Source organism: Myotis lucifugus, unplaced genomic scaffold (genome assembly GCF_000147115.1).
Source record: "Myotis lucifugus unplaced genomic scaffold, Myoluc2.0 scaffold_4, whole genome shotgun sequence".
In the NCBI taxonomy this organism is placed as follows: domain Eukaryota; kingdom Metazoa; phylum Chordata; class Mammalia; order Chiroptera; family Vespertilionidae; genus Myotis; species Myotis lucifugus.
The window spans coordinates 13,516,723-13,542,243 of NW_005871052.1; the positions used below are offsets into that span (position 1 = coordinate 13,516,723).

The 25,521-nt window shown below is 39.2% G+C and overlaps 1 protein-coding gene across 1 annotated transcript in view; it reads left to right on the forward strand.

Moving 5' to 3' along the window:
• The window catches only part of TEX11 (testis expressed 11), a 404,641-nt gene that overhangs the window by 199,221 nt on the left and 179,899 nt on the right, over window positions 1-25,521 (forward strand). Inside the window, 2 exon segments of the mRNA XM_023765080.1 lie at window positions 20,488-20,639; window positions 24,528-24,613. Coding sequence (XP_023620848.1) covers window positions 20,488-20,639; window positions 24,528-24,613 — 238 coding nt within the window.

Below are 25,521 nucleotides of genomic sequence, written 5' to 3' on the forward strand. Positions count from 1 at the left end.
TTTGAGTGTTATCGCTTAGGAAATTACAAGTATTTTAGGAGGTCTGTCCTAGGAGCTGCGAGTAGAGTCAAATACATGTTTTTTGTTATCTCACACATAATTTTTAAGCTATTAAGTTTCACCTTGAGTGTTACAGCTTATCTTTTTTAGTTGTTCTGATCTTCGTGAATTTCAGTTCTATCATGCAGTGTATTAACTACTCCTCTTAGTTCATCTCATCTTTAGACTTTGTAGACATGCTACCTGTCTTCATCTAATTCACAGTGACAGACTTTTCTTAAAGGTCAAGATAGTATATATTTTAGGTCTGTGGGCCACACAGTTTTTGTCGCAACTCCTCAACTCTGCCATTATAGTACAAAAGGAGCCATAGACAAATATGTGTGTATAGCTATTTTCCAATAAAACTTTTTTCTAGTGTTATTTTTTTGTGTTAAAATACGCAACATAAACTTTACCATCTTAACCATTAAGTATATACCTTAGTGGTATTTGTATTCAGCAACCGTCAGCACAATCTATTTCCAGAACTCTTTGCATCTTGCAAATTTGAAACTATTTATCAATTAAACAATAACCATTTATTCCCCCTCCTATCACCCCTGGCAACTACCATTCTACTTTCTGCCTCTGAATTTGACTATTCTAAGTATCTCATATACCAGGTGTACCAGTTAATAATGCAGATTTTGTAATAAAAGAAAATACAATAATTTCAAGAAAAACATCAAAAGTGTTTTATTCAAAGTAATGTCCATCGCTACCTACACATTTCCCCATCTTTCAGGTAATTTGTGGATACTGTCCCAATAGAACTTTTCTTGTTTTGAGGCAAACCATTCAGAGACCCAATTTTCCACTTCTTTGTATGTTTTGAAGTGCTGCTCAGAAAGTGCGTGTGCCATCAATCAGAACAAGTGGTAATCTGAAGGAGCAAGGTCTGGGGAATACGATGGGTGGGTTAATACTTCCTAGGCAAGATCTTTTAACGTGTCTTTAACTGGTTCTGAAGTGTGTGATGGTGTGTCATTATAGAGCAAAATTACTTTGCAGTGACTTCTGGCCCATTCTGGTTGTTTCACAATCAAATCATGGTTCAAATTGATTATTTGTTGTCGGTAGCGATCATTATTAACGGTTTCACCTGGTTTTAGAAGCTCATAATACACCACACCTTCCTGATCCCAATAAAGGCAGAGCATTGTCTTCTTTCCAAAGCGATTTGGCCTTGCAGTCGATGTTGATGGTTGACCTGGATCAACCCATGATTTTGTGCATTTGGGATTCTCAAAATAAATCCACTTTTCATCGCTAGTCACAAGTCGATGCAAAAAAGACTTTCTTTCTTGCCTTTGAAGCAAAACTTTACTGATGACTTTTTGGTTTTCCATTTGTCTTTCGTTTAGTTGATGTGGCACCCATTTTCCTCCCTTTAAAATCTTTCCCATTGCTTGTAAATGATTGGAAATGGTTTGCTAAGCAACGTTTAATCTTTCTGCAGATTGTTTTTGAGTTTGACACACATCTTCATCAAATAATGCTTGTAATTGTTGGTCTTCAAACTTTTTCCGTTGACCTGGATGCTCTTTGTCTTACACATCGAAATTATCACTTTTAAAGCATTTAAACCAGCGTTCACAAGTATCTTGAGATGGAGCATGTTCACCATAAGCTTCCTGAAGTATACGATAACTTTTTCTTCAAAATAAAGTAATGAATTAAAACTTCCCGCAAATGCTCTTTTTTTGGCATGAAATTGGACATTTTTAAGTGTAAAAATATCTATGATGTTAATGTTATATTGTAACTCAGAAGACACCTTAATCAATAAGCCAAATTTATTTGGAGTCCCGTTTGCTAGCGCTAGCGGGCCCAGAGGAAAATCTTACTTCCCAAATTCTGGGCCCAATATGGTGGAAGTCTCCCTTATTTATATGTTTTTCAGCTCTTTGTTTTCCAAATTTGGAATGAGACTTCCGGACCTTCTGAGAAAAAGTCCTGTGTGCTGGGACAGCCTGTGAGACCATATCTCAAGGCCTGGCCTGGGCCAGCACTGACAGCCCTGTGTGGGGCAGAGTTTATGGCCTCTCTGGAGTGGGGAGTAGTCTTATTTTCCCTATTATTTAAGCAAGCAAATGTTTACAGAAGCCAGAATAGCAGGGTTAAAATTTTAAACAGCAGTTTTTACCCAAGATGAAGGTTACTATGCTTCATTAACACCTTCAGCAAATTTGACATGAAGTTTTGAAGCTTGCTATCAGTACAACAAAATAGCACACATATCAAATTGCATATATATCAACATATGTGTATCTCCATCTATTGAAAAAAATCCGCATTATTAACTGGTACACTTAGTAAGTGGAATCATGCAGTATTTGTGTTTTTGTGACTGACTTATTTCACTTAGCAGAATGACCTCAAGTTTTATCCATGTTGTTAGAATATCCTTCCTTTTTAAGGCTGAAGAATATTCCATTGTATGTGTATGCCACACTTTGCTTATCTATTCAACTACTGATGGAAAATAAAACTTGCAAATTTTAGCTATTGTGAGTAATGCTGCTACATGAGTGTAGAAATATTTCTTTGAGAACCTGCTTTCAACTTTGGTGGGTATATACTCAGAAGTGGAATTTGCTGGAAACATAATGATTCTATTATTAATTTTTGAGGAACTGTTATACTGTTTTCACAGTGAATGTACCATTTTACATTCTTACCAACAGTTTATAGTGGTTCCAATTTCTCCACCTCCTTGCCAACTCTTGTTTTCTGTGCCTGTGTGTATGTGTTTTTTATCTTACATCATAATGGGTGTGAAGTGGTATCACATGTAGTTTTGATTTACATTTCTTTAATGATTAGTGATGTTGGCCATCTTTTCATGTGATGTTTGGATATTTGTATATCTACTTTGGAGAAATGTCTATTCAAGTTCTCTGCCCATTTTTTAATTGGGTTATTCAGTTTCTTATTGTTGAGTTTAGGAGTTCTTTATGTACCCTGGATATTAATCTCTTACCATATATATGATTTGCAAATATTTTATCCAACAGTGTGAGTTGCCTTTTTACTTTGTTGATGTTGTCATCTGATGCACATTTAAAATTTTTTAAATGAAATCCAATTTGTCTGTTTTTTCTTTGTTTCCTGTTCTTTTGGTGTCATATATAAGAAATCATTGCCAAATCTAATATTATGAAGATTTCCCCCTTTGTTTTCTTCTAGGCTTTTTACAGTTTTAGGTTTTATATTTAGGTCACAGATAATTTTGAGTTAATTTTTGTATATGGTAAAGGTCCAACTTCATTCATTTGCATGGGATATCCTGTTTTTTTAGCATTATTGGTTGGGAAGACTGTCTTTTCCCATTGGATGGTCTCAATATTCTTGTCGAAAATCATTTCACCATATATGTAAAAGTTTATTTCTGGGTTCTCTATTTCATTGCTTTGTATGTCTGTCTCTGTATCACATTGTCTTTATTACTGTACCTTTGAAGTAAGTTTTGAAATCAGATAGTGTGATTCCTCCAGCTTTGTTCTTTTTCAGAATCATTTTGGCTATTCAGAGTCCCTTGAAATTCCATATAAATTTTAGGATGAATTTTTCTATTTCTGCAAAAAACACCATTGGAATTTTGATAGGGATTGCATGAAATCCCTAGATCACTTTGGGTAGTATTGATATTTTAACAATTTTAAGTCTTCTAATCCTTGAGTCTGAAATGGAATGTGTGCATTTATTTATGTCTTCTTTATTTTTGTTTATAAACGTTTTATAGTTTTCATTGTATAAGTCCTCCACCTCTTAGGTTAAATTAATTCCTAAGTATTGTTTTGGTGCTATTATAAATGGAATTGTTTTCTTAATTTTTTTTCAGATTGTTAGTTTATAGAAATGCAACTGATTTTTGCATATTGTATCCTGCTACTTTGCTGAATTCATTTATTAATTTTAATATTTTGTGTGAAATCTTTATATAACTATATCTAGATATAGATATAGATAACATATATATAAAGGTTTTCTATATAGAATCTCTCTATATAAAAGCCTAATCAGTGTTCGGCAAACTGTGGCTCTCGAGCTACAGTTTGCCGACCACTGGCCCCTTGAGTGTGGCTCTTCCACAAAATACCGACTTCTGCGCATGGGCCACGAAGTTCAACGCAGGAGCTGCCCCCTGGTGGTCAGTGCCCTCGCACAGTGGGAACACTGTTCAGCTGACCGATGGGCGCCAGATGCTGGGCTCACAGCTGGCAAGCTCAGCCGTGGCGGCGCGAGCCTTTTCTGCGGACACTCCTCCTGTGCACCCCTCCCCGATCCGGACCGGGGCGAGGATCGGGACTGGCATCAGGACTGACTGGTATTGCCCTAGGATGGGCACGTGGAGACCACAGTGGAGTGGCAGTAAGCCTACCAAATGGTGGCAGTGGCAGGCACAGTGGGGCTGGGATGAGCTGGAGCGGTGCCATGCCCGGCTCGGGCTCAGGCTTGGGCTCCTCCCTGGCTGCCTGCCACTTCGTGCACTATATCCTGGATTGCAAGAGGGCACAGGCCAGGCTAAGGGATCCCACCGGTGCACGAATCCATGCATTGGGCCTCTATTATCACATATATGAACAGAGATCATTTTGCTTCTTCCTTTCCAATTTGGATGGATGTTTTTATTTCTTTTCCTTGCCTAATTTCTTTGGCTAGGACTTCCAGTATTGTGTTGAAAAGAAGTGGCTAAAGCAGGCATCCTCAACTTGTTCCTGATCTTAAAGGAAATGCTTTCAGCCTTTCACCATTGAGTATGATGTTCACTGTGGGTTTTTCATATATGGCTTTTATTATGTTGAGGTAGTTTCCTTCTTTTCTTAGCTTGTTGAGTGTTTTTATTATGAAAATGTGTTAAAGTTTTCTAATAATTTTTCTGCATCTCTTGAGGATCCTCTGGTTTTTATCCTTCATTCTTGTTAATGTGATATATAACAATTAGTGATTTTTGTATGTTTAACCAACTTTGTATCCCATGAATAAATCCCACTTAATCATGATATATGATCCTTTTCATATGCTGTTGAATTTGGTTTGCTAATATTTTGTTGAGGATTTTTACATCTATATTCATCAGGAATATTGGTCTATAGTTTTCTTTTCTTATAGTGTCTTTTTCTGTTCCCAATCTTAAGGGGAACACTTGTAGTTTTTGTCCATTGAGTATAATGTTGACTGTGGGTTTGTATTATATGGCCTTTATTATGTTGAGATATGTTCCCTCTATTCCCACTTTGCTGAGAGTTGTTGTTTTTTATCATAAATGGGTGCTGGATTTTATCAAATGCTCTTTCTGCATTTAATGATATGATCATGTGGTTTTTTAAAACGTTTTTATTGATTTTTAGAGAGAGAAGAAAGGAGATATAGGAACATCGATGAAAGAGAAACATCATCCATCATCTGGCTCCTGCATACCCCTACTGGGGATCTAGCCCACAACTTAGGCATATGCCCTGACCGGGAATTGAACCTGTGACCTCTTGGTTCATGTGTTGATGCTCAACCACTTTGCCACACTGGCCGGGAGATTTGTGGTTTTTATTCTTCAAAATCCTTCATTTGATCATGGAGTATGATCTTTTTCATGTATTTCTGGATTCTGTTTGCTAATAATTTATTGAATATTTTAGCATCTATGTTCATCAGGGATATTGGCCTATAATTTTCTTTCTTTGTAGTGTGCTTACCTGGTTTTGGAATTGTGATACTGCTGGCCTTGTGAAATGAGTTTGTGAGTCTTCCCTTCTCTTGAGTTTTTTGGAATATTTTGAGAAGGATAGGTGTTAATTCTTTTTTGAATGTTTGGTAAAATTGACCTGTGAAGGCATTCTGTCCAGGACTTTTGTTTGTTGGGAGTTTTTATTACTGCTTTAATTTCATTAGTTGTAATTGGTCTATTCAGATCCTCTGAAAGTTCCTGATTCAGCTTTGGAAAATTGTATGTTTCTAGGATATTTTTCTAAGAATATATCTATTTCTTCCAGATTGCCTGATCTGTTGGCATATAATTGTTCATCATATTTTCTTACAATCCTTTATATTTTTGTGGTGTCAGTTTTTACTTCTCCTCTTTCATTTCTGATGTTACTTGGGTCCTTTCTCTTCTTTTCTTGATGATTCTGGTTAAAAGTTCATCAATCTTGTTTATCTTTTCAGACTACCAGCTCTTGGTTTCATTGATCTTTTGTATTGTTTTTGTAGACTCTATTTCATTTATTTCTGCTCTGATCTATATAATTTCCTTTCTTCTCTTCACTTTGGGCTTTGTTGTTATTTTTCTAATTCCTTTGGGGGTAAGGTTAGATTATTCATTTGAGATTTTTCTTGATTCTTGAGCTAGGTCTGTAATGCTATGAATTTCTCTTAGGACTGCTTTCTCTGTGTCCATGGTTTTTGCGTTGTTGTGTTCTCAATTTCATTTGTCTCAAGATATCTTTTGGTTTCTTCCTTGACCTCATTGTTAACCCATTCATTGTTTAGTAACATGTTATTTAGTCTCAATGTGTTTGTGCATTTTTCAGTTTTTATTCTTGTAATTTATTTTAGTTTCATACCATTGTGATCTGAAAAGATGCTTGCTATGATTTCAATCTTTGTAAATTTATTTTGACTTGCTTTGTGTCCTAATATATGATCTATATTAGAAAATCTTCCATATGCATTTGAAAATAATGTATATTCTGCTGCTTTGGGGTGAAATGCTCTGAAAATATCAATTTAATTTATCTGGTTTACTGTTTTACCTAAGACTGCTGTTTCCTGCTTGATTTTATGTCTGGAAGATCTATCAAGTGATGTCAATGGGGCACTAAAATTTCCTACTATGACTGTATTACTATCAATCTCTCCCTTTCTTCCCATCAATGTTTGCTTTATATATTTAGGTACTCCTGTATTGTGTGCATAGATGTTTATAAGGGTTATATTCTCTTGTTGGATTGATCCCTTTATCATTAAGTAATGCTTTCCTTTGTCTCTTATTATATCCTTTGTTTTAAAGTATGTTTTGTCTGATGTAAGTTTTACTACCCATGCTTTTCTTCATTTCCATTTGCATGATATTTCTTTTCTCATCCATTTACATTTTAAAAAATCTTTATTGTTGAGATTATTACAGATGTCCCTTTTTTTCCCCCCCATAGCTCCCCTCCATCTGGGGAGGAGTCCCAGCCCCACATCAGACCTCCCCAAGCCCTTGCACCCTATTGTTTATGTCCATAGGTACAGTATACATGCATATAAGATCTTTGTCTAATCTCTTCCCACACCCCCCACACCCCCTTCCCTCTGAGAATCGTCAGTCTGTTCCATTTCCATGCCCCTGATTCTATTATCTTCACTAGTTTATTCTATTCATCAGATTTTTTATTCATTTGATTTTTAGATTCACTTGTTGATAGATATGTATTTGTTGTCACTTTGTTGTTCATAATTTTTTATCTTTACCTTTTTTTTCTTCCTCTTCTTAAAGAATACCCTTCAGCATTTCATATAATACTGGTTTGGTGATGATGAACTCCTTTATCTTTTTCTTGTCTGTGAAGCTCTTTATCTGACCTTCAATTCTAAATGATTGCTTTGCTGGGTAAAGTAATCTTGGTTGTAGGTTCTTGCTATTCATCACTTTGAATATTTCTTGCCTCGCCCTTCTGGCCTGCATAGTTTCTGTTGAGAAATCAGCTGACAGTCGTATGGGTACTCCCTTGTGGTAACTAATTGTTTTTCTCTTACTGCTTTTAAGATTCTCTCTTTGTCTTTTGCCCTTGGCATTTTAATTATGATGTGTCTTGGTGTGGTCCTCTTTGGATTTCTCTTGTTTGGGGTTCTCTGCACTTCCTGGACTTGTAAGTCTATTTCTTTCACCAGGTAGGGGAAGTTTTCTGTCATTATTTCTTCAAATAGGTTTTCAATATCTTGCTCTCTGTATTTTTCTGGCACCCTGGTAATTTGGATGTTGGTACGCTTGAAGTTGTTCCAGAGACTCCTTACACTATGTTCATATTTTTGGATTCTTTTTTCTTTTTGCTCTTCGGGTTGGGTGTTTTTTGCTTACTCGTATTTCAAATCATTGACTTGATTCTTGGGATTGTCTAGTCTACTGTTGAATCCCTGTACATTATTCTTTATTTCAGTCAGTGTATGCTTAATTTCTGATTGGTCCTTTTTCATTTTTTTGGCATTCTCACTAAGATCCTTGAAGGTCTCACTAAGTTCCTCGGAGGTTTCTAAAAGAATCTTGAGTAACCTTATAACTGTGGTTTTGAACTCTATATCCAGTATTTTGCTTTCATCCATTTCTTTCATTTGTGACATGTTTCTTTGTCTCCACATTTTGGCTGCTTCCCTTTGTTTGTTTCTATGTATTGGGTAGCTGCTAAGACTCCTTGAGTTGATAGAGTGGCCTTGTGTAGTAGGTGTCCTATAGGGCTTGTGGCTCAGCCTCCACAATCACCTGAGGTGGACATTCTTGGTGCACACCTTTGTGGGCTGTGTGCACAGTCTTTTTGTAGGTGAGCCTTGATTGCTATTGGTATCACTGGGAGGAATTGACCTCCAGGCCAATTGGCTGTGGGGACCATCTGCGACTAAAGTGGGAGAGCTGCTGTGCAGAAGACATCCTTATGGGGCAGGACTTGCTTCAGTAGGGCTTTGGTGCTCACTGAGTGTGCCCCTTAAGTGTGTCACTTATGGATGTGAAGAGTTGTAATCTTGTATGGTCTCACACTGACCACTGAGTACACTGGCTCTTGGATCTCCAAGGAGGTGCAAAATCAGCCACTGCCTGGGGCTACCCCGCGGGAGCTACAGAGAGATCTGCAGATTCCTCCTCTTTGTATTGGGTTTGGAAGTGCCCAGATGAGGTCCAGCTGTGAAGCAAGGCAGGCTGGTGCTGGTGCTGGCCTTGGGCCTTTTATTGATAACTTTGGGGCTCCCTGACCCAGCTGCAGCTTGTTTGACTGGTTTTAGGCTGAGAAAGAACAGGCCATTCATATGCAAAAGCTGCTGTGCACAGCTTGGGTGGGGTTGTAAATTGGGTGGGGTGGGCTCTCAGGGAATCTCCAGGGTGGAGCGAACAGAAATGTCTGCCAGTCAACCCTGCACCAGGGAGGTCCCAGCATGGGAACAATGACTGCTGAGAGCACCTCCGTCTGGAAGAAAGCCGCCCCCATGTTCCTGCCCCAATGCCAGGCAGTCCAGTTTCTCCCTGTATCTGTCTGGGTCCTCAAGAGCCTCACCTGGCACTGGAGCTCAGAGCAAATGGGAGCTTGTAAGTTCAGTTCATGGTGCCAGCCTTTTAAGAGGAGTAGCTGGGTCTCCAGCAGTCTGTGTGTCACTCAGCCCAAATCCGCACTTGTTTTTATAGTCCATAGTTTTTACTGCCCATAGGGACTTCTTGCCCCAGCTCTTGAACCCTGGGCTGGAGGTCTGATATGAGGCTGGGACTCCTTGCTCCTCCAGGTGGCCTCCACAGAGGCGATCTCCCTCCCTATTAAAAAAGTGGCACACCCGGGTGCCGGATCAGCCCGTTCTGTGCCTCCGCACCTCCTACCAGTCTCAATGCGCTTTCTTCTTTACCTCTCCAGTTGTAGTACTTCCACTCAGCCAGCTTTCCCATGGTTCTGGATGATAGTTGTTCTGTATTTTAGTTGTAATTTTGATGTAGTTGTGGGAGGCAACAAGAATAGGTGTTTTCCTATGCCGCCATCTTGGTTCCTCCCCTCCTCATCCATTTACTTTTAATCTTTGTATCTTTATTTCTAAGGTGGGTCTCTTGTAGCATGTATATATGGGTCTTGTTTTCTTATCTGTTTGGCTACCTTATACCTTTTGCTTGGAACATTTAAGCCATTTACATTTAACGTGACTATTAATAAGTACATATTTATTTATTGTCATTTTATTCTTTATAACTATGTTCTTTTCCCCCCTTTCTTCTTAAAGAAAACCTTTAACATTTTTTGTAATTACTGGTTTGGTGTTAATGAACTCCTTTAGCTTTTTCTTCTGTGTGAAGCTCTTTATTTCATCTTTAAATGATAGCTTTGCTGGGTCGTGTAGCCTTGGTTGTAGGTCCTTCTTCTCATCAATTTGAGTAGTATTTCATCCCAATCCCTTCTGGCCTGAAATATTTCTATTGAGAAATCAACTGAGAGTCTTATGAGAGCTTTCTTGTCAGTAACAACTATCTTTCTGTTGCTAGTTTTAAGATTGTCTCTTTGTCTTCAACTTTTGCCATTTTAATTATGATGTGTCTTAGTGTGGAACTGTTTTGTTTCATTTTTGCTACTCTCTGCGCTTACTGGACTTGTGTATCTTTTTCCTTCAACAAGTTAGGGAAGTTTTCCATCATTATTTCTTCAAACATATTTTAAATTCCTTGCTCTTTCTCTTCTTCTGGTACCCCTATGATACAGATGTTGTTACACATTGTATTTTCCCAGAGGTTTCTTAAAGTGTCCTCATTATTTATTTTTCTTTTTGCTCCTGTGATTGGGTGTTTTCTGCTACCTTATCTTCCCTACAACCGACTTGATCTTCTGCTTTATTTAACCTAATATTAATTCCTTCTAGTATATTCTTTATTTCTGATTTTTTTATGGTTTCTATATCCTTTTTTTAATTCTTACTGTCTTTTTTAAGTTATCATGAGTTCATCCCTTGTTCCTCTAAGTTCTTTGAACATTCTTATAACTGTTATGTTTAACTTTGTATCTGGTAGATTACTTGCCTCCATTTCATTTAGTACTTTTCAGGGTGTGTTGTTTTTTTCCCCCGTACTTTCATTTGTGGCACATTTCTTTGTCTTTTTATTTTAGCTGCCTCATTGTTTTTGTTTCTGTATATTATGTAGATCTGTTATGTCTCCCAGTCTTGGCAGGGTAGCCTTATATAGTAGGTGTCCTGTGGGGCTCAGTAGCATAGTCTCCTTGATCACCTGAGAAAAGTGCTACAGGAGTATCCCTTGTGTATGTTATGTGAGCCCTCCTGTTGTAGTTGAGTCTTGATTGCTGTTGGCCCATTTGTGCATGGGGTCAACCCTCAGGCTGACTGATTGTGAGGATTGACCTTGGCCACAGCTGCTCTGAGGGTACTGACCACGCAAAGCAGAATTTACCCCAGCAGGGTCTGGTGCCTGCCAAGATCTTCATTTGGATGTGCTGCTTGTGCAACTAGATTCTACTCTGATGTGGTCTGAAGCCCATCACTGTGTGGGTTGGTTTTGGGACCTTTAGGAGGGACTCCAGTGGAGATCAATGTCAGATGCTGCCTGTGACTGGCCTTGGCTACCTGTTTGGAGCTACAAAGTGATCCACAGTTTGTGGCTTCCTCTGCTGTACCTAGGTGTGTGTGGGAGGGGGTCAAGGTACAAACCAAGGCCAGTTTTAACCAGCACCAAGCCAGGGGACAGGTCAGCAAAGGCCCAAGGCACCCTGAGATCCCCCTCCACTTGCTTTTCCCTGCTGTCTGCCTGTTAGGCTAAGTCACTGAAAGAGCCTTTGGTGGTATGCAAGTTGCATAACATAAGTTCACAGTGAGTCACTAGGTTGGGGCAAATGGTGTTTCCCAGATTAATACAGATTCAAACTTAGTGTCAGTGCTGGTTCTGAGGCCACTCAGAGCAAAAATCCCAGAGTACACCAAAGCCAGCTTCCACCCACTGGGTGCCCATGGACATTTGTGGTGGGGCGGCTTCTTAGGGAGTTGTTAGTGTGAGGCCAGCAGATTTTATACAGGCCCAAACATGCTAAGATTTGACTGTTTGAAGGTAGGGCTCTGTAACAGGCAGGTGTGCAAAGGCAAAGTGGCCCCTGCCCCAGAGCCACACCACTCATTCTCTGACACCCCCTGAGTCTGCTGGGATCTCTACACCAGGGGTCCAGGCACCCAACTCTTCTTCAGTGCATGAGCTGGGTAGAGCAGAGCCACAGGGAGTGGGGAGGGTGGGGCTATTGAATTTCCTGATTGATGCAATTTGGGGAGAGTGCTCGACCAAAGAAATATCATGTCTGTGGGATGTGTGGAGGAGGGCCTCAGGATAGGGACCCTGGCAGCTCTCCCTTCAGCTCTCTCCCCACAGCCACAAACCCCAGTTGCTCCTCACATGACTGTAGTCTGCTCTGTCCTCCCTCCACCAGAGCCCAAGGTGAGTTGCTTTGAATGATATTTTCTGCGATTGCTCCTTAAGAGGTTGTCTATATTTCTAGCAGGCTCCCAACTCTCTGGCAGACAGAATCCCTGCTGATTTTCACAGCCAGATGTTCCCTCTCTGGTGCTCTGGGTTGGGGAGACTGGCATGGGGTTAAGACCCCACACTCCTCAGGGGTGACATTTGTAGCTGAGATACCCCTCCGGATTTTTAGCCTCTACACATGGGTTTGGGGCCAACCCTTTTTGTTTCTCCACCCTTCATACCAGTCTTGATGTGGCTGCTTCTCAGCTGGTCTTCAGTTGGTCTTTCAGGTTGATTGTACTATATTTAATTGTAATTCTAGTTTGGTTCTGGGAGGAGGTGAGTGTAATTTCCAAATACTCTGCCACCATCTTAGGGTAATACTGTCTTGATAAAATGAATTGGGAAGTGATCACTCCTATTTCTGGAAGGTATGGTATAGCATTGGTGTCACTTCTTCTTCAAACATTTGGTAGACTTCAGTGAAACCATTTTAGCCTGGAAATTCTTTCTCAGTATTCAAATTACAAATTCAGTTTCTTCAATAATTATAGGGTTATTCAAATTATCTATGTTATACTGTCGAGTTGTGTTAGTTTTTTTTGATTTTTGGTAAATTGATTCTTTTCATCTTTCTTGTTAGATTTTTTTGTGTAGAATTGTTCATAGTATTTTCTTATTATCCTTTTGATATATGCATTGTCTATAGTGATATTCCCAGTTTTATTCTTGATATTGGTAATTTGAGTCTGGTCTCTTTTATTTTTTGATTTCTCAGTCTTGGCAATTGTGTGTGTGTGTGTGTGTGTGTGTGTGTGTGTGTGTGTGTAAGGACCAGCTTCAGATTTTTGTTTCATTGAAATTTTTTCCTGTTTTAATTTTATTGATATATGTCCTCATCATTATTATTTACTTATTTCTGCTTGCTTTGGGTTTATTTGCGTCCTTTTCTAGTTTCTTGACTGTGGGAGCTTAGCTTATTGATTTGAAACTCTTATTTTCTAATACAAGGCTTTAATGATAAAACATTTTCTCTCAGCTGCTCTGTAGCTGCATCCCACAATTAAAAAATATTTTTGTTGATATTTTAGAGAAGAAGGGAGAGGGAAGGAGGGAGGGAGGGAGGGAGGGAGGGAGGGTGAGAAAAGAATGGAACATTGATTAGCTACCTCCTACTGGAGATTGAGCTTGCAATCCAGGCATGTGCCCTGACCATGAATCAAACCAGCAACCTTTCAGTCCTCGTGATGATGCCCAAACATCTAAGCCACACTGCCAGGGCTGCATCCCACAAATTTTGATATATTTTCATTTTAACGTGGTTATCTTTCCACTATTGATTTCTATTTGATCCATGTTATCAGAAAACATACTCTTTATGGTTTCAGTTCTTTTAACTTTCTTTGTTTTGATTAATCTTCACCTGAGCATATTTTTTCTATTGATTTTTAGAGAGAGTAGAAGGGAGAGGTTAGGGGGAAGGAGAGAGAGAAACATCAATGTGAGAGAGACACATTAATTGGTTGCTTCCCGCACCTGCCCCAAGAGAGGCTGGGGATGGAACCTGCAATCCAGGTATGTGCCCTTGCCTGGGAATCAAACCTGTGACCCTTTGGTCACTGACCAACACTCTAACCACTTATCCCCACCAGCCAGAGCTCTTTTAAGTTTCTTAATATTTGTTTTATGGCCCAAAATATGGCTTATTTGGTATGTTTTCTGCGGACCTTGAAAAGATTGTGTATTCTGCTCTGTTTGATGAAGTATCCTATAAATGTCAATTGCATACTGTTAATTTATGAGTTGTTGAGTTTTTATATATATTACCTGATTTTTGCCTACTTCTATTAATTTTTGAAAGGGAATATTGAAGTCTCCAACTCTGTGGATTTGTCTAGTTTAGTTCTTTTAGTTCTGTCAGGTTTTGCTTCTTGTACTTTGCAGCTATGTCTATGTTCATGTGTGTACATTTAGGTTTACTGCATCTTTTTTTAGTAATAATCATGAGATTTATTACAATTAAAGGGTACAAAGCAAAGTCAGTGAAAGGAAAGGTAAAATAGTTGGAGCAAAGTCTAAAGGACACCAGGCACAAGCTTTTAAGAGCTCTCTCTCAGTGGAGTTGCACAAGATAAGCTCAGATCCTTTAGCAATGAGTATGACAACATGTGTGAACTGTTGTTTACCAGGAAACTCATTAGAAACTCAATTCCCAGTGCTTTAAATGGATGCTAGTCATGTAGGCACTCCTGCCTAGCCCATAATAAAATTGCAGACACCTAGTAGATATTCAGCGTAAACCATATTGTTTGCAGTCTAGGCATAGCAAGCTACCCTTATTTATTTATTTATTTATTTATTTATTTATTTATTTATTATGTATTTTTATTGATTTCTTAGAGAGAGGAAGGGAGAGTGATAGTGAGATAGAAACATCGATGGGAGATAAACATCAGTGAGCCACCTCCTGCACGCCCCCTATTGGGGATTGAACCTGCAACCCAGGCATGTACCCTGACCAGGAGTCGAACCATGACCTCCTGATTCATGGGTTGATGCTCAACCACTGAGCCACACTAGCCAGGCCACTACCCTTATTATTAGGAGAACTTTTATATCAGTGTAGGGAACTGTTTTCTAGCCAAGTGACCAGATGTCAGACAAGGGCCAACTTTGCAAGCAAGCATTTCTAAGAATAGGCAATCTCAGGCCTGCTATGTGACCCTCTTTTCTGCCCATTGTTATTTGCTGATGTATACTTATTCTTACCAAGACATAAAGGTACAACTGATATGTATATACCCTTAAGGCTATAATTTCTATAAATTAGCATTTCCAAATCTTTTTTAATATGTCTATTTTAAGATTGCGTATTTAGCCCTGGCCATTGTAGCTCAGTTGGTTAGAGCATTGTCCTGTGCACTGAGGGGTCACAGGTTTGATTCCTGGTCAGAGCACATACCCAGGTTGCAGGTTTGGTTTTTTTAATATATTATTATTGATTTCGGAGAGGAAGAGAGAGGTAGAGTTGTGCCCTGACTAGGAATCAAACCCACAACCTTTTGGTGTACAGGATGATGCTCCAACCAACTGAACCACCTGGCCAGGGCTCCCTCTACCTTCTTTTATAAGTACAATTGTGATGGCATTTAGGGCCCACTGAGGTAATCTCCTCGTCTCAAGCAGGATCTTTGTCTTAATCACATCTGCAAAGACCCCTTTTCCAAATAAGATAACACAAACAGGTTCTGAGGATTAGGATTAGATATATCTTTGAGCTGTTATCAGCCTACCATGTTGTATTTTTCAGTTCTAAAATTTCCCTTTGGTTCTTCTTTGTATCTTCTATTTCTTTGTTTAGTCTATTTCTTTGCAGAGATTTTGTACTTTATGTTTCAAGAATGTTCATGCTTGCTCCTTAAAGCATTTTTATGATGCTTGCTTTAAAGTCCTTGTTAGTTCTTATATATCTGTCATCTTGGTGTTAGCATTTGTTGATAATATTTTACAGTCTAGATTAAATTCTCCTGGGTCTTGGTATGATGAGTGACTTTTTATTGAAAGCTAGATATTTTGGGAAAGAATATATGGGATGGTGGCATAGGTAAATGCTAATACTCATATCCTTCCACAACCACATTAAAATTACAACTAAAATACAGAACAACCATTATTCATAACCACCTGAAATCTGGCTTTATGGAAGCCCTACAACTAGAGAATTAAAGAAGAAAGAACATAGAGACTGGTAGCAGGAATGAAGGTGCAGAATGGGCTGGTCCAACACCCATGTGTGGTGTTTTTTTAATTGAGAGAGATATCTTGACTGAGGAGGCCTCCCATGAGGAGCAAGGGGTCCTAGCCCCACACCAGGCCCCCAGCCCAGGGTTCCAGAGCCTGGAAGAGAAGTCCATGTAATTTCAGGCTGTAAAAACCAGTGGGGATTGTGGCTGAGTGACATAGAGGCTGCTGGAGTCCCAGGCAGTTCCTCTTAAAGAGTCAGCACATGGACTTACTCAAGACTCACTTACTCTGAGCTCTAGCATTGGAGCAGTGGCCTGAAAGGGTCCAGGGACATACGGGGAGGAACTAAATTTTCTGGCATCATGGCAGGAACTCAGGGGCAGCTTTCTCCCACACAAAAGTGTTGGGACCTCTCCAACACAGAGCTTATTAGCAGGGTCTATATCTGAGTCTTCGTCAACCTGGCACACACTGTTTGCTCTTCCCTCATGATTACCTGAGATCCTGCCACGCCAAATTTGCAACCCCACCCAAGCTGTTTGCAGTCTTTTTCATATGAATGGCCTGTTCTGGATATGACTTCAGATTTTCTTAAAAATCTCTCCAACAAGCAGCAGCTGGACTCAGTGTACTCCATACCTCTGATAAGTACCCCAGGACCAGCATTAGCAGCAACTTGCTAAGGTTCACAGCTTGGCCTCTCCTGGCCACCTCCTAGCCCAACACAAGTAGCAGCGTTCTGCAGATTACTCTGTAGCTTGTGCTGGGTGGCCCCAGGCAGGGCACAAGCAGTGGCTGACTTTGCCACCTCCCAGGAGGCTCCAGAGCCAGTGCACCCAGTGGACAGCTTCAGACCACACTAGATTACAACTCTACCACATCCAAGAGTGATACACTTAAGGCACAGACTCTGTGAGTACCAAAGGCCTACTGAAGCAAGTCCTGCTCTATAGGAGTGTCTGCTATACAGCAGCTCTTCTGCTGCAGTCACAGATGGTCTGCCTTCTGAGCTCTAACCTCAGGACTGGGGACTCAGGGGTTAGAGCTCAGAAGGCAGACACCCCCATTTCCTGTGCTGAGTCATCTTTCCCACACAGATATTTGCCTTGCCTGGGGGGAAGACAGTTGACCCACTCTATTGGAAAACACCTTGAACTGGGGCCACTTAAGAGGCTAAAAATGACAATTAGCATCCAGGTAGAAACAACTGCCCCATTCAGTGGAAAAAAAAAACTCTCGCCATACTTGAGGACGATTGCCTGGGGGCAATTCAAGTCAGAATCCTTTTAGTCTGTAGGCAGAGGTGGCCTCTGGAGGCTTTGCATTTTTGTCAGAAACAGCATTTGACACTGTCTGACACTAGAGATTGAGAGGCATAGAGGTTCTACCTAATACATAATCACATATCCAAACAGGCAGCCAAAAGGAGGAGACAGAGAAACATCTCCCAAAAGAAAGAACAAGATAATTCTCCAGAAGAAGAGATAAATGAAGCAGAGATAAGAAATTTAGCTGAAACAGAGTTCAGAGTAATGATAGTAAAGATGCTCAATAGCAAGAGAAAAATATAGTCACTATGAAAATAGAAATAAAGAATGACAGCACAAATAAAGAACACATTGGAAGGAATACACAGCATACTAGGGGAAGCTGAGGATCAAATCAGTGAATTAGAAGATAGGGTTGAAAATCACTCAATCAGAGAACCAAAAAGAAAATAAAATTAAGAAACAGGAGGACAGCTTAAGGGAGCTGTGGGACAGTGTGAAGCTTAACAATATTTGAATAGCAGGTGTGCCAGAAAAGGCAGAAAGGGAGAAAGGAATAGAGAACGTCTTTCAAGAAATAATAGCAGAAAACTTCCCTAACCTGGTAAAGGAAAAAGTCACACTAGTTCAGGAGGCACATAGAACCCCAAGAAAGAAGAACCCAAACAGGCCCATGCCCAGACACATCATAATTAAAATGTCAAAAATGAAAGACAAAGAGAGAACATTAAAGGCAGCAAGAGAACAGGAAATTGTTACCTACAAAGGAGCTTCCATAAGGCTGACACCTGATTTCTCATCAGAAACTCTACAGACAGGAAGGGAATGGGATGAAGTATTCAAGGTATTGGGAAGCAAGGATCTGAGGCCAAGGTTACTATATCCAACAAGGCTATCATTCAAAATAAATGGTCAAATAACGAGCTTCTCGGAAAAAAAAAAGGCTAAAGGAGTACATCACCACCAAGCCAATATTACAAGAAGTGCTAAAGTGACTTCTGTAATGAGAAGAAACAGAGAAATCTAGGCATACAGAATTAAAAAGGCAATAAGTAAGTAGGGTTATCAATAATAACCCTAAATGTAAATTGATTAAATGCTCCAATTAGAAGGCAAAGCGTAGATGAATGGATACATACCATGACCCAACTATATGCTTTTATTTGTGTATCTTTTTTTGGAGAAATGTCTAGTTAAGTACTTTGCCAATTTTTAAATTGTTCATTTGGTTTTTTTGTTGTTGAATTTTAGGAGTTCCTTAAAAATTCTGGGTATAATCCCCCTATCAGATATATGATTTGAAAATATTTTCTTCCAGTCCATAAGTTGCCTTTTTGCTCTGTTGATTGTATCCTTTTATATACAGAAATGTTAAATTTTGATATAGTTCAATTTTCCTATTTTTACTTTTGTTACCTGTGCTTTTGGTATCATATCCAAAAAATCATTGCCAACTCCAATGTTGTGAAGATTTCCCCCTGTGATTTCTTCTAAGCGTTTTTATATTTTAGCTCTTCTGTTTAGGTCTTTGATCCATTTTGAGTTCATTGTTTTGTATGGTATAATGTAAAGATCCAATTTCATTCCTTTGCATGTGGATACCAGCATCATTTGTTGAAAAGACTGCTCTTTTCCCACATTGAATGATCTTGGCACTCTTGTGGAAATCTATTTGACCATCTGTACAGGAATTTATTTCCGGACTCTATATCCTATTTCATTGGTGCATATGTCTTTATGCCAGCACCACACTGTTTTGATTACTATATCTTTGCAGTAAACTTTGAAATCAGGAAGTATGAGTCCTCTAGCCTTGTTTTCCTGTTTAAGGATTGATTTGGCTCTTCAGAGTCCCGTGAGATTCCATATGAATTTTAGGATGGAGTTTTTTATTTTTGTAAAAGATGTCATTAGGATTTTTATAGGGATTGCATTAAATCTATAGGTTGCTTTAGGAGTATTGACATCTTAACAATAATAAGTCTTCCAATCCACGAACTGCTTGAATTTTTAAATAATCAAAATATAGTGGTATTCAAGTAAAATAGAGGCAGGTTCATAGATGGAGAGCAGGCAGGCAGTCCTGGGCGGGGGGAGGGGGTTAGGGGAGTGGAGGGATTGAGCAAAAAAGAGAGAACTCTTGGACAAGAGCAACAGTGTGGTGATTGTGAGGGTGGAGGGAGATGGGTGGAGGTTGAAGAGGGCATAGTGAGGATAAATGGTGATGGAAAATGAAATAAAATAAAATTTTAAAAAAGAAAATAAACAATTTAAATATATATATAATTTGTGTAATCAAGCATAGGTAAATATAAGGAGTTTTTGGCAGTGGAAACTGGTAAATTTCATTTTTCCTTTTCTGATTCATGCACCGGTGGTGTCCCTCGTACTGGCTTGCGGGGATCGGGCCAAAACCGGCTCTCTGACATCCCCCGAAGGGGTCCCAGATTGCGAGAGGGCACAGGCCAGGCTGAGGGACTCCACTGGTGCACAATCAGGGCCAGGGGGGGACCACAGGAGGGCTACAGGGCATGTCCGGCCCATCTCGCCCAGCCCCATCTTGCCCAACCCCATCTCGCCCAGCCCCAATCTGCCAGACCACAACAGTAAGCTAACCTACTGGTCAGAGCGTCTGCCCCCGGTGGTCAGTGCGCATCATAGCGACTGGTCGAATGGTCGAACAGTCGGAGGGACAATTAGCATATTAGCCTTTTTTATGTAGATAAATGACATTCATCACTGTATAAGTTTAAAAGTGTGTAGCATAATGACTTGAGAAGGTGGTCAAAAAGTAGAAACTTCCATTTACAAGATAAATACTAGAGAAGTACTGTACAACATGGTGACTATAATTATGGTGTATTTGAAAGTTGCTAAGAGACTAAATTCTAAACATTCTGGTAAATTTCTAATGTCAGTTCATGTATCTTCACTGGATCACATGATCCAGTTTTTATAAATTAGTATCATTTCTGGAGAAAAAGCATGAATAAGATATTAGGAGAGAGATGATTACCTGACCATAGGTGTTCATGAAAAGAAAATATTTGTGGTCTAATAAATTAAACAGAAATTGAATTAAATATTTTGTTTTTTTTAACAAATAGGCTTATTTAATTATTTAGTGATATTACTTAAGCTCAGATATAGTTTTATCTTGACTTTTGCTCATACCCAAATAAACTTTGGTCCCATTGATTAAAAAACCAGTTACTCTATTCACACCACTTACAACTTTGTTTCATTGAACAGAGAATTTGTTGGATTTCATTTCCTGAAGATTATCTGTGAACATTTTAAGTCATCAGAAAATATTGGAAAAGCTTTATTGCTCCACATTGACATACTTTTACAAAGGAAGGAAGAACTGCTTGCCAAGGAAAAGATTGAAGAAATCATTGTAGGTCAGTAGGATTTCTACATATGTTTTAGAAAGGTGTTAACATGCATGTATTTCGAAGGTAGATTTCAGAACAGTAGCAAAATACTCAGGTCAACATATTTCTCCTTTTTTTCATTCCTTTTTTACCCTCTCTAATAACCTTTAACTATAATACCTCACTTATCCAGATTTCACTTGTTTGGCAAGTTAGAATGAGGAACTAAGCAAAAATAGCAAAACATCACCAAAAACAGATAAACCTCTGAACTAAAAACTCATATACAGTAGAAAATTGTGATGTTAGAAGCCTAATTTCTTGTCTCCAGTTTGATCTAAAATTAGCTGTATGCCTTTGAGAAAATCAATAGTATCTCTGGATCTTGTTTTTTCCCAACTATGAAATGAAAATTGTGTACTATAATTCCTGATTATTAACTTCTATTTAGCAGTAGCATCCTTTTGTGATGCAATCTTACATGAACCCTGTCTTTGGAGTTGCTTTGGTTAAAGCAGAGATGTAGAGCCAAATCTTAGCATTCTCCTAACCCCCACCTCTCTTAGACTCCTATATCCTGAAGAACACAGAGAGTATATCCCTTTCTTAGAAAATTCTCGCCCCAATCTCTTCCTCCAACTCTACATACATAGAGAGATATAGTTACTAAATGTTAACATTGGAATTTATTCTGAGTGATGGCATTTTAGGTAATTTCTTTATATTTTACTAGATTGCTTGAGTTTTATAAGCATGTATCATGTTTTTACAAAAACACTAGTGGCCTGTTGCAGGAAGATTCATGCAATAGGCCTTCCTTCCCCTGGCTGCCAGCACCGGTTTTCCTCCGGCACCTGGGACCCAGGCCTTTGGTCCGGCCACAGCAGCGAGGCTTGGCTTCTCTGCTCCGGCTACTCCCAGCCCCTCCTTTTTTTTCCAGCTCCTCGAGCGGAGGCCAGGGCTGGCTGGAAGCCTGGGTCTCCCCCAGTGACCCAGGCCCCCAGCCCCTCCTTGAGTGGAGCCCAGGCCCCCAGCCACTCCTTGAGCGGAGTCCAGGGCCAGCAGGAAGCTTGGCTTCCTCAATCACTGGAAGCAATCCAAGCCTCCTGCTTGCTCCAGCTCCGTAGCCTCCACCATCTTCAGTCGTCTTCAGTCTTTGCTCTGCGCCTGTGTATGCAAATTAACCGCCATCTTTGTTGGGTTAATTTGCATACTCATCCTGATTGGCTGGTGGGTGTGGTGGAGTTACACCAATTTGCATGTTTCTCTTTTATTAGTGTAGATATTGATATTTTTAAAAAAATAGTTTATTGCCCTAACCGATTTGGCTCAGTGGATAGAGCATCGGCCTGTGGACTGAAGGGTCCCAGATTTGATTCCAGTCAAGGGCATGTACCTTGGTTGGGGGCACATCCCCAGTAGGGGGTGTGCAGGAGGCAGCTGATAGATGTTTCTCTCTCATCGATGTTTCTCTCTATCCCTCTCTCTTCCAATCTGTAAAAAAATCAATAAAATATATTTTTAAAAATTAGTTTATTGATTTTTAGAGCAAGAGGAAGGGAGAAGAGAGATACATCAATGTTAGAATATAAAATCAATCGACTGCCTCTTACATGCCCCTCCCTTACTGGGTACAGAGCCTGCAACACTGGCATGTGCCTTGACCATGAATCAAACCAGCAACCTTTTGGTACATGGATGATGCCCAACCAACTGAGCTACATTAGCCAGGGCTAGTTATTGATAATTTTTAAAAAGGAAATCTTTCGAGCAGTGGTCACCAACCTTTCAGACCTCACGGACCACCAGTGGTCCGTGGACCACCCGTTGGCGAGCACTGCCCCAAACGTTTCCTTAAATCAGCGGTAGCCAACCTTTCTGACCTCACAGACCACCATGGTCCGTGGACCACCAGTTGGTGACCTCTGGACTAGAGACTATAATCTCTAAGAGCCTTTTGAACTCTAGATTCTATGAAACATATTTTACTGATGACACCCTCCCTCCATACCATCACCAAGATTCTAGTTATTTTTAGATCCAATTTTAATTTTTAATTGATATTTTAGAGAGAGATAGAAACATTAATGAGAGAGAAACATCAACTTTGATTGGCTGCCTCCTGAATGCACCCTCCACTGGGGATCAAGCCCACAAACCGGGCTTGTGCCCTGACCAGGAATCAAACTGCCAACTTTTCAGTGCAAGGGATGATGCCCAATGAGCTGAGCCACACCAGCCAGGGCCAACCCTTAGCATTTTAATGGTAACATATTAAAAAGAATCAAAGGGCACTAGCTGGTTTGGCTCAGTGGATAGAGCATCAGCCTGCGGACTGAACAGTCCCGGGTTCAATTCTGGTCAAGGGCACCTGCCCAGGCTGTGGGCTCGATCTCCAGTGTGGGGCATACAGGAGGCAGCCAATCAATGATTCTCTCTCATCATTGATGTTTCTCTCTCCCTCCCTCTCCCTTCCTCTCTGAAATCAATAAAAATATATATTTTTTAAAAAGAGTGAAATGGCCCAGTGAATGTGGCTCAGTGGTTGAATATTGACCCAGAAACCAAGAGGTCACTAGTTTGATTCCCAGTTAGGGCACATATCCAGGTTGTGGGCTCGATCCCTACTAGGAGGTGTACAGAAGGCAACTGATCGATGATGTTTCTCTCTCATTGATGTTTCTATCTCTCTATCCCTCTCCCTTCCTCTCTAAAAATTAATAAGACATTAAAAAGACATTTTTAAAAAGAGTGAAGGGTCTACAGAGAAATATATGGCTAACCTTACCATAAGATAGGGAAAAAAAACCTCTACAAATTTTATAAAACAGTTTCAAACATTAAAAAATATATAATAATCTGTACTATATTCTGTAGTAATTACCAAAGGCATCACTGTAATAAATTAATAGTATAACAAAATACAGTACTTGTTATTATTGTTGACTTTGAATGGTCAAGAAATGGTTAAAATGTGCTTCAGAAAACTAGAAAGTGTGTTTAGAAAACATAATTCATGAAACATAATTTTAGAAAAAATAATGAAATTATTTAGACTTTTAAAAATAAAAAATGTTTTATGTTTAATAAAAATAAACTGTCAGTCAACTAGAAAACGTGGTTATCCAGAATAATTAATTTTCCTAAGATTACATTTAGGGAATCTTAGTTTTATTGTGATATCAGATTATACACTTATACTCCCTAAGTATTATAACATTTTACTCTCATGTGAGAATTTTTAACTAAGTCATGGCACAAACTATATCTGCTGACTAGGCTTGGGTGTCAGAGACTCTCAGTGCTCTAATCAAGACTTTGCAGAAATTGATAGTGCCAAAGGGGTGAAAGAGAAGTGGATATAGAATTATATTATTGTTTTAAACTTTATGTTAATGTGTGCTAATATATTTGAACCCTGTAAATGTCTAGACAACAAACAATCAGACACAAGTTACAATTTAAAGTAATAAAGTTTATGTGTAAACATTGTCTTAAAGTATTTTACAAAGGCTTTAAGGTATAATTGGCTTTGTGAATTTGATGTGATCTGGTTAATACATAATAAACATTTCTTATTAATGATTTCTAACATTGCTGTATGTTCATTCACAATAATATTAAGGCACCAGATGATGATCAAATTTGGAACATGGGAAATACGTTAAAGAGATACTAGACTGGAAAACTATCACAGATTGATGGGCGAATTACTGTGAATCTACCAAGCTCTGATTGTATTGTATAATCAGTTTTGCTAGTAAATCTAAAATTGATTACGAAAACCTGTCTAAATGTGATTCTGTTTGTAGCCATTACGTAAAGATTATAGGGTCTGAATATAGTTAGCTCTTTTATTTAATGTAATAGATCTTGATTCTTGTTTCTAGATATTGAGGTTCGTTTTTTTTTTAGGTCAGCAAACAGGAAGACCACTGCCAAAAGGATTAGTAGGCTATTTACACAGCATTCTGTGGAAAAAAGCTTACAGAAGTTTTCAGGTTTGAGAATAATATGTTTTCATTTTTTTATATTCTTTCTCAACCCCAACAAATGAAACAATATGTTGACTATAAAAACCATAGAGCATCAAATACTTTAATAATATCTCTATTATTCATAATTTAGAGTGTTAATTGGCATTAGATAAGAATTTATTTTAAAATACTAAGATGTGATTCATTCCCAATGGGAACTTACAATGTAGGGAAATGATATTAAGCTATAGAAAAGTAATTTAACATGAAGAATGAGAAACTCCAAGGGATTTTATTCCTTTTAAAAATTGTGGTGTAGCCTGGCTGGTGTTGCTCAGTGGTTGAGCATCAACCTATGAACCGGGAGGTCATGGTTCGATTCATGGTCAGGACACAGGCCCGAGTTGCAGGCTCAGTTCCCAGTAAGGGGCGGGCAGGAGGCAGCCTATCAGTGATTCTCTCTCATCATTGATGTTTCTGTCTCTCCCTTTCCCTTCCTCTCTGAAATCAATAAAAATATTGTTAAAAATTGTGGTATGAAGCACAGAAAATAGGCCAGTGAAAATACTTTGAATACTGCTATAAAGATGGATAGATATCATTATACATTAGTCTAAACCAGGGGTGGGCAAACTTTTTGACTCGAGGGCCACAATGGGGTTCTTAAACTGGACCAGAGGGGCCGGAACAAAAGCATGGATGGAGTGTTTGTGTGAACTAATATAAATTCAAAGTAAACATCATTACATAAAAGGGTACGGTCTTTTTTTTTTTTAGTTTTATTCATTTCAAACGGGCCGGATCTGGCCCGCGGGCCGTAGTTTGCCCACGGCTGGTCTAAACCCATAGAATGTACAACAGCAGGTGTGAACCGTAATGTAAACTATGGACTTTGGGTGATTATGATGTGTCAGTGTAAATTCCTTAATGTC